At 41.3% G+C, this 13,931-nt stretch overlaps 1 protein-coding gene across 2 annotated transcripts in view; it reads left to right on the top strand.

Annotated features, from left to right (window-relative positions):
• The first annotated feature begins 3,103 nt into the window (after positions 1–3,103).
• Positions 3,104–13,931, top strand: part of c9orf72 (C9orf72-SMCR8 complex subunit) — a 13,478-nt gene continuing 2,650 nt past the window's right edge. Inside the window, exons 1-9 of one of the 2 annotated variants that reach the window (XM_035674279.1) lie at positions 3,104–3,257; positions 4,122–4,609; positions 5,670–5,765; positions 6,269–6,333; positions 6,953–7,025; positions 7,586–7,702; positions 8,583–8,818; positions 8,945–9,002; positions 10,337–10,446. In XM_035674279.1, coding sequence (XP_035530172.1) covers positions 4,163–4,609; positions 5,670–5,765; positions 6,269–6,333; positions 6,953–7,025; positions 7,586–7,702; positions 8,583–8,818; positions 8,945–9,002; positions 10,337–10,446 — 1,202 coding nt within the window. In that variant the 5' untranslated portion in view covers positions 3,104–3,257; positions 4,122–4,162. Of the gene's footprint in view, positions 3,261–4,121; positions 4,610–5,669; positions 5,766–6,268; positions 6,334–6,952; positions 7,026–7,585; positions 7,703–8,582; positions 8,819–8,944; positions 9,003–10,336; positions 10,447–13,931 lie in introns of both variants that reach the window. The other variant, XM_035674281.1, reaches the window with a different exon arrangement.

The following is a 13,931-nucleotide window of genomic DNA, read 5'->3' as shown; positions in this document are numbered from 1 at the left end:
CCCAATCAGAGTCATGCTTGTTTTGTCTTTCTCCGGCCTTTCAAATATCTGGTTGAGATCTAGTGATTTCAAAGGCATAGCATGTGATTGCATATTTATTTGACCTGAGTATAATAATCACACAAATTGCCCAGCATGCAACTCTATATGCTATATTGGTCTTTGGATAAACTACTATTACGGTGGAATCAACCTTTAAAACTATAATAGAAAGTAGTAGTTGGCTAGGTAGGGCTGTCACAATAAAACCAGGGTCCTACGAATACGGTCCTCAAAGTGCAGCCTGCAGGAACTAGTTATTAGCCAGTGCACATACACTGAGAATAGTAGGAGATATCTTGTGTCCAGCAGGGAAAGTTTAGAAATGAACAAAATTTGCATATTCATAGATTCTGGACTTTTTTAATGAGGTTGAAGAGTAGATGCCTTTTTTAAGGATTTAAATGGAAATTCTACCGTCTTTCTGGAGAAAAAACACATCAGGCACACATTATTGTTATAAGAAGACACATTTCTGGAGGGGATCTTTAAGAAATGGAAACATCCCTACATTCCCTAACAAGATAATGTGTAGGCACAGAGTTCTTGTTGTACATCTACATATTATATGTAAAGATCTCAGCCAAATGTGTGAATATAAGACTGGAGTTAGTGCTTACTAAAGCAAGTGGGAAGTAACAGACCTCCGAAAGTGGTACTTAGAGACACAGTGGGCGACATACATGATTGTCTAAGCCTTGGTCCTGGTGCAAGAAAACCTGCAAGGAACAAAGTAACACCATTACAGTGTGCTAATGCTGCCAGTAAGTAGTTTATTGGTCAGATCTGTTCTGACTGTGGGTGGTTAGAAAGTCTGATTGCATCTTTGTAGTGGTCTGTGGCCACAAAGTGCCTGAAAAGGTAAATCTAATATGTAGTGTATTTTTTGCCGCCCTGTCATCACGTTCACATCAATATACTTACACAGTAGGTGGCCGGCAAGTGGTAATAAGAGAGGATTAACCCAAAATAAATAAAAAAATGTGCTTGACCCAAACAATGGAGGTATGTGTTCTCAAAATGGCATTTGTGAAGATTCCAAAGAGATACAAAAAGCCTAGCGCTCAATCTTTCTCGTGAGTTGAGATCCAGGAACCTTAAGGTGCTTTTGAAGATGAAAAGAATTATAACAGGAAAGGAAAAGATCCTGAGGCGCCTTTATGTAAAGCAAGCTGATGAGGTCCATTAAAATCCTTTTAATCGGGCATGATTATGGTTAAAAATGAAGACCACTTTCGACCTCACAGGGTCTTCATCGGGGCAGAGATAATAGAAGACATATTAATATCACCTTCTATTTATAGACAATAAACCAAGAGTTAATTACCAGAAGACATGTGGCCTTCATATTAAAAACGGTTCTACAAATATGTCATTGGCCATTTTTGAAAATATTTACCCTTTCACTTCTGAAAAATGTAAAGAAGTAGGAATCCTCTTACCTCTGTTGCAGTAGTAAGGCTGCGATGCTGTTCACAGAGTGCAATCACATCAGTAGGGCAGCCAGGAGCTACGCAATTTGGAGTGGCTGTTGATGTCCAGTGACCTTGAAACCCAGGCCAACTTTTTTCAGCTGACTTGCTGGCTGAGTGTCCACACATTGTCCAAATTTGCTGTCGCAGAGCTCTGAAGAAAAGAAAGGGCATTTAGTGCCTTGTTCTTCATGTGGCTCATAGGAGTTCAGTCATCAAGAGGAGGGCTGGCAATGGAGCTCTAGGACACAGAAAATGTTGGGCAAAGAGTATGAATGTGTCTAAGAATGTTCCGTATTATTTAGAGCGAGTTCTTGTATGTCCTAAACATTCACAGACAGCAGCAGTTCAGCTGAAGGACAGTCGCTGCAAAATCATGTTCGTACTCCACCAATTAAAGGCAAAAAATGATTTAAAGCAATAATTTAACAATTTGTAAAATAAGCCTGCCATCTTCATTGCTAATAGTTGTATGAGAAGATTGAAACCAATGGCATGTTTGTCCCTTAAATATAAAGCTAAAACCAGAAGCTAGTTAGCTTAGCTTAGCATAAAGACTGAAAACAGGGGGAAACGGCTATGGCTCTCTCTGAAGGAAAGAAAATCCTCTAAAGCACCTCTAAAGCTCACTAACTGTCAGGTAAAAAGTTGTTTGTTTAATCTGTGCAAAAACTGAAGCATAAAAACTGCAATTTGTGGTTTTATTGTGGTCCTATGTGCATCAGTGTGAAGTTGCCAAGCAGGAAAAAGAATAAGCATATTTCCTATGATTACAGAAAAATGTGTTAGATGGCGGCACAGAGTACACTCTGAGTATACCGACTCCCTGTGTAATTGTGTTATTATTAGGGATGACTGTTCAGTCTCTGAACTGCTGATGAGCCATTTAGAGCCAACAGCGGCAGCCCTCCCATTAGCGTCTTACTGAGGCCATTAGGAACAATATTGTGAATTAGGTGTAAGCTCAAGTGTATACAGTGTGTAGGTGAATATACAGCACTGAGAACAGAATTTGTGGTCTCTAATTTAACCAAATTCTTGTGATGGGAGAGGGTTAGTGCAATACTTCTTACTGCACACACTTTCATCCATTGCCTCTTTTGACATGCTCTCTGTGTGACAGAAGGGAACCCCTAATTTTCCTGGCATTGATGAGCCCATTCTGAAGGTAAACGAGGACTAAGTGTGTTTTGGATTATTTTTAAGCTTTATAATAATAAGGAAAATAACACAGTCATGGTAACATAATTTGACACAGCTACGGTTCCCCTGGGGGAAAACTGCAGCCAGGAAGGCTATTCTTGGGAGATGCAATTTACAGTAGTATGACTGAATGGGAAAAAAGAACAAAAGCTGTTATTGGGTCTCCAGGACTGAAGTGGGGTTGCCATTTGGACTCACAATCCCCCAGAAAATGAAACTCAAAGGCAAACAGTGCCCTGCCCGCATACACGTCCCTCTGTTTGGGCAGGCTCTCTGTAAAGGAGTTTAAATAACTCACTCATTTTCTGCAGGTGGAATAAAAATGACATCACTGACCACTGCCAGGCCTCGCGCGCTAGAGGGCGCTGTGCAGCTCCATCAGTGGTGACGTAGGGCTGACGTACTAGGAAGTGTCTTGAAGACAACACAACTGCAGCTGGCTAATCAGCAGTCATCGGCGTGTTACTATGGCCATAACAGAACAAATACAGCGACACTTGACACTCTTTCTCTAGAAAGTTTAGCTCCAAAAAGAGCGAACAGGTAAGTTATAGCGATGTCATTCCTATGCTGGGTCTGTGTTAGTTTGGATAACGCTACATAGCGAGCTAGCCTGAGTTAGCCTACTACCAAGTATTGACTGATTATAATTTCATATTTATATGTTTCATTCATCACTTCTTACCGATACTTCCATTAGGCTAGACATGCTAACCACCCATCTAGACTGTAGCTTCATTTTACAATACGTGAACCTGAGGAGGCAGCCTGTTGACGCTCTGCTCTGTGTCTGTATCAAACACCAAACTCGGTTGAAGAAGCTGTCGATATAAAGCTGCACTGCTTTCTGCGGATATACACAGCGACCTGGCGACACAATAGCTACACACCTTAAACGAACAGGAGTTGCTGGTAAATTCGGCACACATATAACCAATGTGGTATGAACGTCAGCAGTTGAATGTCTTATTTAGCATTAAATATAACGCTATGTCTCGATACGCCTTTTCACTGTCTATGTAATGGTCAAACACCCAACGTAGAGAGCTATAATGAGCGGCAAAGGTGTATATGTTGCCAATGAGCATGCAATTGCCACATGCTTTGAAAGGAATTTGGTGAAAACATCTGGATTTCCTGTGTGTCAAAAAGAGAAGTTACCTTCGGATGGCTCTAGCAAGGATCAGCTGACCTACTCAACATCCCAACACATCACTTTCATTTCCACTTAGAGCTTTATTAGATTTCTTGTTCTCTTTCTGATCACCTGGGTTGCATTAGAGGCCTTTAGAATTGAAGTAGATTCTACTTTTTGGGATTTTTTTGGTTTATTTAAAAAAAGAATTGACATGAACCACTTTACTCGTACTATAAACACAATTGTTGTTTTCTGTGTTTATGATGTAGGTTTTTTTATCATTCATTCTTACACTTGGGAGGCCTCTACAATGTCTTCTGGCTGTCCACCGCAGTCACCTGCTGTGGCAAAGTCTGAGGTAGCAATAGAGGGAGAATGCCCGCTGCTGGCTGCCACCTTTGCCTACTGGGACAACATCCTGGGTCCGCGGGTGCGCCACATCTGGGCACCGAAGGGTGACCAGTTCATGTTCCTCAGTGATGGAGACGTCACATTTCTGGCCAATCACACACTGAACGGGGAGATTCTGCGCAGTGCTGAGTGTGGCGCTGTGGATGTGAAGTTCTTTGTCCTGGCAGAAAAGGGCGTCATCATCGTGTCTCTCATCTTCGACGGCGAGCTGAAGGGGGACAAGAACACGTGTGCCTTGTCCATTATCCTGCCTCAGACAGAGCTGGCCTTCTACCTGCCTCTGCACACCATCTGTGTGGAGAGGCTAAAGCATGTTATCCGCAGGGGACGCATTTGGATGCAGAAGGTACCCTGCTATTCCCCATGACCCCCTGACTTCTCGCTTTCGGACATACGCTTAGTATTCACACAAGAGTAGGCTAATTATTACCCTTTATACTCATAAAATGTACATGAACACCTGATCTAGCTTTAGTTCCTGATTTTAAAGGGGTATTAATAGTAATCCATCACCTCTGTTTTACCCATTTGGGATCGCAACAATATTGGCAGAATAATAAAGTTGCGGTCTCCCAACACAGAGGAGTTAAGTTAGCTAATTAGACCCGAGAGCTCCTACAGAGGAGGCTCATGAGCAGGTAATAACGTGACACACAACACTTAAAGGATTCAGAATACATCCCCATTGCCGATACTGCTATAAAAGTCTGTTAGGTTGAATGTATCCATTTATTTGCCGAGTTCCTGTGTTCGGCATATGCTCATCACATCCTTGTTTGTTAGTTTACCTTTTGAACACTGTTTTTAATGTCAGGCTGTTCCCCCTAAATATTTTAGTAGGTTTTTTATTTTGCCTGATGCATCTGCGCTTTGGTCTTTTTGGTGCTCTGTAAGTCTCCTTGTGTTGATTTAAGAACTTCTATATATCAGAGCTCTGGTTGCCAGGGCTCTTATAGCTGACAAATACTGCTTACTGGCCTCAGGGCTTGGTATTGATCCTCAGCACTTTTTTGGCACCAACGTAAATGTATCTGTACCACTAAAAAGTGTTGGAAATTGTCAAGTATCTAAAGTTGGTCTGGTCAGAAAAGTAATCTTGTTCCCCTCTTCTTTAATCATATATTTCCTGATTTAAACCATGATTTACCCTGGATTTTACTTCCTATGTCTATATCACCATGCAAAATGTACTTGTAACAAATATGACACAGGCCTATTCCTCCAACAGTTGTTGTTTTCAGTTTGAGACTTCCTTTTTCTTGTGAATTGAGTGAAATTAAAATGCAGAAATGTGCCATTTGAAAGCCACTGGCCCAGAAGCGAATGCCCTGTCCCCTCAGTCGATTGGCTTTAGTTTAGTTCGTGCGGTGCTTGAGTTAACCGTTCCCACTTCCCTTCGACTTTAGGGCTACAACATCATCTCAGTGCTGAGCTTGGAGATTGTCCCTATCATGGAGCTGTTGGCCTCTATGAAGACATACAGTGTTCCAGAAGATATAGACGTGAGCGGCGCACACATACACACACACACATTACTTCATCCTTTCATACTTCAAAGCTGTGCAATGAACAACAAAAGACCTAGAAAATGTTTAACATCGTGGTCAGTGCCCGACTGAAGAGCAGTAGATGTCTTTATGGAGTACAATCACATATGGCTCTTTGAAAAAAAAAAAAAAAAACGTTGTTAAACTTCAGTTGTTTCATTATGTTACTTGTTCAAATTGCCTCTATTTCCAAGGGGTTTAAATGATCCAGGTTCTCTGCCTTGATTACCACCCAGTGTGATTTAACACATTTGTTCCTTTCTAATATGCAAATGCAACAAAAAGAGCAGCACAAAGAGGCTCCCTAGAATCTTTCTTGCTGTTTCCTCCACTGTTACACAATGGTGTTTTTTGCATCTTATTTTCATTACAGTGCCTGCAAATGTGCCCGTCAGCACTTTTGTCTTTGTTGAGACCAATTTTAAAAATGACTCATTTGTTTCACTCCTGCTGAGTAGATAAAAGACACCGTGCTAAATGATGATGACATCGGGGACAGCTGCCACGAGGATTTCCTCCACAAGTAAGCACTCCGGTACAGGCAAATGGAGACAGATGATGAACAATGCCCATTTAACACCCATCAACCTTACGATGATGAGTAATGGCTCTCCACTTAGCCGAAGTTTCCTCCAGAGAAAGGACGAAAGCTAGATTGCTGCTAGTGTTGAGAGTCCGGAAAGTCCATTCCAGCAGTGAAGCTCCCAACTGCTCAGAGTAGAACAGGATTAGTTCAGCATCCTGTGGAGATGACAGAGCATCTGTAAACTGGAATTAATTTACTTGAATTTAAAGGATATTTATAGTGGATGGACATTTTTAATCAGAGAAATAATTATATATTTGAGGCCATGTTTAAAAGTAACCAGCAAAATAGTTATTTTTTGTGATAAATCATCAAATCTTAAGATCAATCAAAAGAACGTGAACCACACTACATGAGTAAAAAGGTACATTTAAAGATCACTAGGCAGAGCTAGCTCAGAGCCATTTACCATCTTAATTCCTCATTCATGTAAAATGTTTTTCGGACCCAGCTCCTCTGTCTCAATCATTATTCCTAAAAGCTGTCATTAATAATTAGAGCAATGCTAATGAAGCTAATTGGCTCTAATTTGCATGTCTTTGTCTCTGCGGTTCAGGGCCATCAGCTCTCATCTGCAGACTTGCGGCTGTTCAATAGTGGTTGGAAGCAACCCAGAGAAAGTAAATAAGGTAAATTTACCGGATTAGTGGCTGCACACAGACAGATTTGTAATGCATTTACATAATTTAGAACCTTTTGAAGTGTGTTGTGCTGTTGTTTTGAGTTTAATGAGCCCTCTTCGTGCACTTTTTTCAGTCTCCGTTACTGCTTGCGTCAGTATTTTGAATGTTTGTCTGGGCATGGCAGCACAGTTACAGTTACTGCTGCAACTGCTTCCAAAAAGTTCCCTCCCAAGTTGTAAGAGAAGAGAAACCACTAAAATGGACGTAGATTGGAATTAAAAGAAGGTTGGACATGCTTGCAAAGAAAGCTTATATTGCACACCAGATCTATAGCAGAAACATTTTGCCCAGTGAATGTCAAAGTGAAAACAGAAGGCCATTTATTTTCTGTGTATGTTTTAAAAAGAAAAACCTAACACAGCATGGACCCCTTATAATGGCTAATAATTACAATTAAGTATTTTGTTTAGTTATGCCCAAACCTGTACACCGTGTAAATAATTAAAAGCAGATATTGTCTGACAGCCTCTCAGCCAGAGTGTTAAAATCTGACCGTCTCTTCACAGATCGTGCGGACCCTCTGCCTCTTCCTCACCCCGGCCGAGAGGAAGTGCTCTCGCCTCTGCAAGGCCGACTCTTCCTTCAAATATGACACAGGCCTGTTCGTTCAGGGTCTGCTCAAGGTAACCGCCACTTCCCTCTCATTAAACATGATTTGAAATTGGAGCCTGGTTATTGTTCTGTTGTTCTGCCTGTTTGATGTTGCTCGGCTTGTTGTTCTGACCCAATTTCCGTCTCTGACCTGAAATTGTTGCAGTAAGATTTTTTTTGCATAAGATTCCGATCCGTTTTAATGCATGCTGCTTTCTGTGCTGTCGTCATGAGGTTTTTATTTATTTAAATCTGCTCACAGTTTTCTACATTACAATTACTTGGGGTTAAGTGAACTGAGAATTAAGTGAACATCAGCAAAGTTTTATAAAAGTTTTTGTTATCTAGTGCTGTTGTGCGAGGCAAGGGGGCTTAACGCTACATAGGCAGATGGTTGATGTGAACAAGAACAGAATGAGAGTCAGTATGGTGCACGTCGGCTGTGTTGTGGAACCCCTGCAGGAACTTCTTATAGATTTCAACTTAAAATGCAGCGGGGAACAAGAGAAATATGTCCAGGGAGAAACGACGGAAAAGGAACCTGGAAGCTTCTCGCTCGCAAAAAGTGAAATCATTTATTAAAGCTTCTTTGCACGTATGTGACATGGATATCAGATGTTTTGATAGAGCTACTCCAATGTTTGCTCTTTGTCTATGTATTCTGTTTTAATTATATATGTGCATCAGAAGTTCTAATAAATGATTTAACTTTTTGTTGTTGTTGCTTCTTATAGAAACTCTGTGTGCTCTGTGCTGTCTGCTCTTTAAATTGGGACAGAGAGCGTGGTGGAGGGAACAGACTTTCCACATCACTGAGCAGAATAATATAAACATGCTCTTACACATCACATAAAACAATAATCAGACCAGGCTGTGAGTTTACCCCAGGGTTGCCTCCTTTTCTGTTCCCAGGACTCCACAGGCAGCTTCGTCCTACCCTTCCGCCAGGTGCTCTACTCTCCTTACCCCACCACGCACATCGACGTCGACATCAACACAGTCAAGCAGATGCCGCCGTGCCATGAGCACACGTACAACCAGCGGCGCTACATGCGATCGGAGCTGAGCGCGCTCTGGAAGACAGACAGCGAGGAGGACATTCCCCCCGACACAGTCATTCACACTGACGAGACCTTCACTCCTGACCTGTAAGCCACGCACACACACAGTATCTGTTGTCTTTGTGGGTCACATGAAGTGTTAACACATTTTATGTGCACTATATAAAAATAAAAAAGCAAAATGCTAATATCATAACAATTTTCTTTTCTTAGGAATATATTTCAAGACGTGATGCATAAAGACACTTTGGTGAAGTCCTTCATAGATGAGGTAAGAATATTGCAACACTTCTTGGTGATTTATTCTTCGTTGTTTCAAGGAAAAACAAAATAAAAAAGCCTTTTTAACAGAGCTGAAACAACAGGAACATAATAAAAAACATAACAGCAAACATTCTTCCTTTCTGATTATCATCATTGAGAATCATAACCATAAAGGGAGAAAGAGCCGTACATACTATTCTATGAAACGTCTACATTAACGTCTACATTAAGATCGATAAACTTCCAAACATGTACTCATCCAAAACCAACAAAAACAAGAATAAAGCAGCACTCTCAAGTCTTAACTGATGCTGAAATACTATATACCCTATGTTGTAGAACTGTGTGTAAAATACTTCAGTGTTCTGTGTCTGAAATGGTAACAATAACAGTATCAGTAAAGGAAAAAGTAAACAATCAGTAAAGGCTCACTTTAAAACTGAAATTGAATTTGGATTAAAATGTTCTTCCACACCAAGCAGAGGCACATTTGATTCCACAGATGTGAGTATATACAAGCATCACCTTTTTATTGCACAAGCCAGAAAGTAACCCTTTGGAGTTCACTCTTAAACTCTTTTTGCCAATTCTATTTATATACTGTTCTGTTTCGTATACATATTGATATGAAGTCAGTAATAATCAGAAGGCCTTCTACTTTCAAATTATGTATAGAGTGTCACTCAGCCAGCTCATAATTATAAAGGGGTTAAGCTTTGAAAAATAAAGAACATGCAAAATAATAGACTCTGGCTTGGGCAACAGTGCTAACACAGCTGTAATCAACTTAAATACAATACGTGGCAACAAAATAGTACAGCGGTACACCAAGACACAATAATAAATGACAACAAAAAACAAAAAAACAGTGTAAAATATTGCACATGCCTCAGGAGATACAAGATATAAATGAATTTGGTGTTTTTTGGCTCCCCTTTGCTGACCATGTCTAACCTTGTTTTTTACTGCTGTGTACAATAAGCTGAAAGTGACAGATGCATTTTCATATTTGGTTTGAGGTACAGTGCTATTGAACACCGACCAGGCCTTGTATCTGGCTGCAGCAAACACTTGAATGATGTGCTCCCACCTCACCGGTACAGTCCCTAGAGCCCATAGATACAAAACAGACGAATTTATTCCCAAGGGTCGCAACCCATCATCCATTCCCATGAAAGTGCTCCCAGACTTGCGCTTACAGGTTTTTCTCGTGACAACAGCAATATGTTTCTTTCTCAAGGTTAGCACAAAGGGAGCGGGGGGGGTGTTTATTCCAACCTTTTTTTGTTTCCAGCGGAGCCGTAGCCCGGACTACTAATTGACATCCTGTGTCGTACCCAGGTGTTCATGCTGAAGCCAGGCCTGTCCCTGCGGAGCACCTATCTGGCGCAGTTCCTGCTGCTGCTCCACAGGAAGGCCCTCGCACTGCTCAAGTACATCGAGGACGAAACGTAAGAACTGTCTCTATTAAGACATATGATAATCCAAATAACAAAATTTGGACTGCTGTGGCTCAGAGGTAGAGCGGGTCGTTCACTAATCAGAAGGTTGGCTGTTTGATCCCCGGCTCATCTCACTGCATGTCTGAGTGTCCATATTCCATATTCCTAAAAAGGACGTGGTTGTGTGGCAGTATACCACTACACTCACCCACCACTCTGCTCCACAGCGAAGCTCCAAAAAAATCTGAATACCAGAGCTGATCATTCACTTGCTTTGCCCTGCAGCCACTGACCCTGCTCTGATAGCGGCATCACCACTGGCCCCCCATAGGACACACAACCAGAAACACGCTAAAGCCTTGTAGTCTTTGGCCTGATGTACCACACTATCTTAAGTTTGGAGTCAAAATAGTCATGTCAGTGTTCTCCTGCTGCATCTGGGAGTGTTACCCCTGGGGTTCTGTTGTACAGGGGTGAGCAAGCTCAGAGGGACACAAAATTAATCAACACAGAATGATAGGGAACATTAATTCCAGTTGAGAAGCATCCGTTAGTCCTGGGTGGTGAGGACCCAGCTGATAGGGAATCTCAGACACCACTAGATAGCTGAACAGTGGGGCTGCAGGAGGGGGAGCACAAAGGTTCAGGGTGAGCGCTCACCCTCAGAATCCTAAACCAGAACAATGTTTTGAACATGGAGGGAGGAGACACTTAAATCAAGATGATGAGCAATATGTCAGCAAACTCAGAGTGGAATATATGGTCAGGGGACCATGCAGGCTACTTTTATTTGAAGAAGAAGTAGTGCGAAGAACACAGCCAGCGTTCTGCTGAACGGTAGAAAAAACCCCCTCTTATGATCATATCTGAGTCATCCTGCACCGTGATGGCCTTTCTGATAGACACGACACAGTAAGCTACTCAATGTTTTGATTGAGTCTGACTCTTGGGTCACAATTGGAACCATGTAAGGCAGGCGATATGGAAATACCAATAATTAAGAATTTCCTCACACGCTAAATAATTCTGACACAATTGTTACACATCTCACACGATCCGGGGTGAGGTTAGCTCCTTCCTGTCTGGTATTAGAAGTGGAGGCGTTTGGGTGATTTTGATATCCCCCTCTGTCCTTCGAATGGGACACGCCTCATAATGTATATGTATGTCGTGAAGAGCACAAAGTCTGTCCTTCAAAAAAAGCTAAAGACGTGCTATTGCAGACCATAAGGAGTTTAGGCCCTTGTGCACGTAATATAAACTATAGAATATTAGACTAGTCATGGATGTGAATAGTGGGGAAGTTAGACATGCAGTGGGTAAGGACTGTAAAAATGTAGCACACTTGGTTCTACTGAAGTGCGACGTGCTAACAGAGAATTAGCTTTGTAATGGTGCCACATTATTGGCTGAAAATAAATCCACAACATTTTTGTTAATTACCAGTTATTTAAAGTCATTTATTAGGCAAAAACATTCATCATTTTGGCTATTCACATATTATATACATACATATATATTGGATTTTCTGCTTTTCTTATTAGGGCTGCAACTAATGAGTATTTTTATTATCAGTTAAACACACAATCATTTGCTTGATTCATCGATTAGTTGCCTTGTGCATAAAATGTCAGAGAGAAGTCCCAGAGTCTTTACTGTCATAGAAAACAGAAAATATTCCCATTTGACAAGCTGAGAGTTTGGCCTTTTCTTTTCTTTAAAGAATGACTCAAAATGATTAATCAGTTATTGACATTGTTAGTGATTAATTTTAAGTTGAGAACTAATGGATTGATTCGACTAATCACTGCAGTTCTATTTCTTTGTTTTATATCATTGTACATTTGATATCTTTGAACATGTTACCTTAGGCTTTGGAAACTAGTTTTCACAATTTCCTGACTTTTTATAGACTAAACAAAATTTCAGCAGAATAATTAACGATAATGATTTGTCCGTTGCATCCGTAGTTTGTATATACCAAAAGATACCTCAAATGATGTGAAAAATATAGCCTGGTTTATAGTGAGTCAGGCTCAGAGGACTGGTTTATGATCGTGATTGGTGTTGGGAAGAAACAGAGAAGAGGCGGCTGGTTGTCGAGCGTCACAGGATGATGAATCCTCAGCATCATCCCAGAACGACAGCTCCCCCATCGACATAGCGCACGTGTTTGGTGAATAATGTGCTGAGCAAGAAAATGATGCAAAGCACATGCCATGGCCTTCCCAGTCATCACAGCTGAACTTCTGAGAGACTGGAGCAGACGCCAGAGATGACGTTTTCCCTCATCATCATCAAAACACTAAATGATGTTTTTATGATCACCATTTGATCACTGACAAGAGATTCTCGTTTCTCCGCCCCCCCTCAGCCACAGAAACCAGACTGTATGCCAGGCAGCAAGGTGACCTGGTGGCTTTTGATAGCCTCACACCAAACTTTGCATTAATGCGTCTCTCATTTAGTTACCAGAACATTCACTGAACGCTAAAACAAGTTAGAAACCAGTACTGCTAATTATTCTCCCCGGTGGGGACCTTGTTCAGTTCCTTGTAAAAGAACTAGAAATAATTGTATCTCCAGTCACGCTCTAGTCCCATCGGGGGTTACAGTAACCGCCTTCTGGCTCAGCTCCAGAAGCACCTCCTTAAACCCTAACAATTCATCTGAGATGCTGCAGCCCACCGTGTCTTCAGCTTTCCCTGATTTTTTTCACGCTGCCCTCCCTGTGGCGACCTGGTCATCGCTCCATCTGGGCGTGACTCATCTCCTTCTGTGCTCTGCAGCAGTGGACTGACCTTCCCACTCATTCCAGGACAGCAGTCACTCCCTGTTTGTTCTTCTACTTTTACATGACTTGGCTTTTATCTTGTTTACACGAGACATTTGTGGACTCCATTGTGCAGTATCCAAGCAGCCCAGAATATGTGTAATCCCTGGCCTTCGTGCTGCTTACTTCTGTTTGCTACTAGTGTTGATGAATTTCAGACTGTTATTCCGTTTTTAAATCTAGATAAACATTACATTCCTAAAATGTACATGTAAATCGGCGATGTCTTAGTAGCCAGCACACCATTTCAGAATTGTTTGAGATCATTACGTTCAAAGTGATCGGCACAGTGGAAACTACATGACACAGCATCATGAGACATTGGTCTTGCTGAAAATTCTTACATTGTTGTATCAGCAAAAGCGCACAAAAAGTTTCTATAACAAATATTATACTCACAAGAAAATCAGCTTATGGATGTTGGTCTTTGAAATTGCTGTTTAAGGCTGTACTAATGAATAGTTATATAGTTATAGTTACAGTTATGTTAACATTCCTGTGTATTTGATGTGTGTGTGTGTGTGTAGGCTTATAGATGTGAGTGTGGGGGCGGGGATGTTTGTTTTTGCACAAGCGCATACATTTATACTGCACATAATGTGCAGAAGCAGGTGCTGGAGGCGGCAAAAAAAAAGTCAAAGTCCGTTTGACTTTGCCTTTG

This window comes from Morone saxatilis, unplaced genomic scaffold, assembly GCF_004916995.1.
Source record: "Morone saxatilis isolate NCDOM2014 unplaced genomic scaffold, NCSU_SB_2.0 Contig3, whole genome shotgun sequence".
In the NCBI taxonomy this organism is placed as follows: Eukaryota; Metazoa; Chordata; class Actinopteri; family Moronidae; genus Morone; species Morone saxatilis.
The sequence above is the reverse complement of the archived record's forward strand: the minus strand, read 5'-3'. Positions and strand labels throughout refer to the sequence as shown.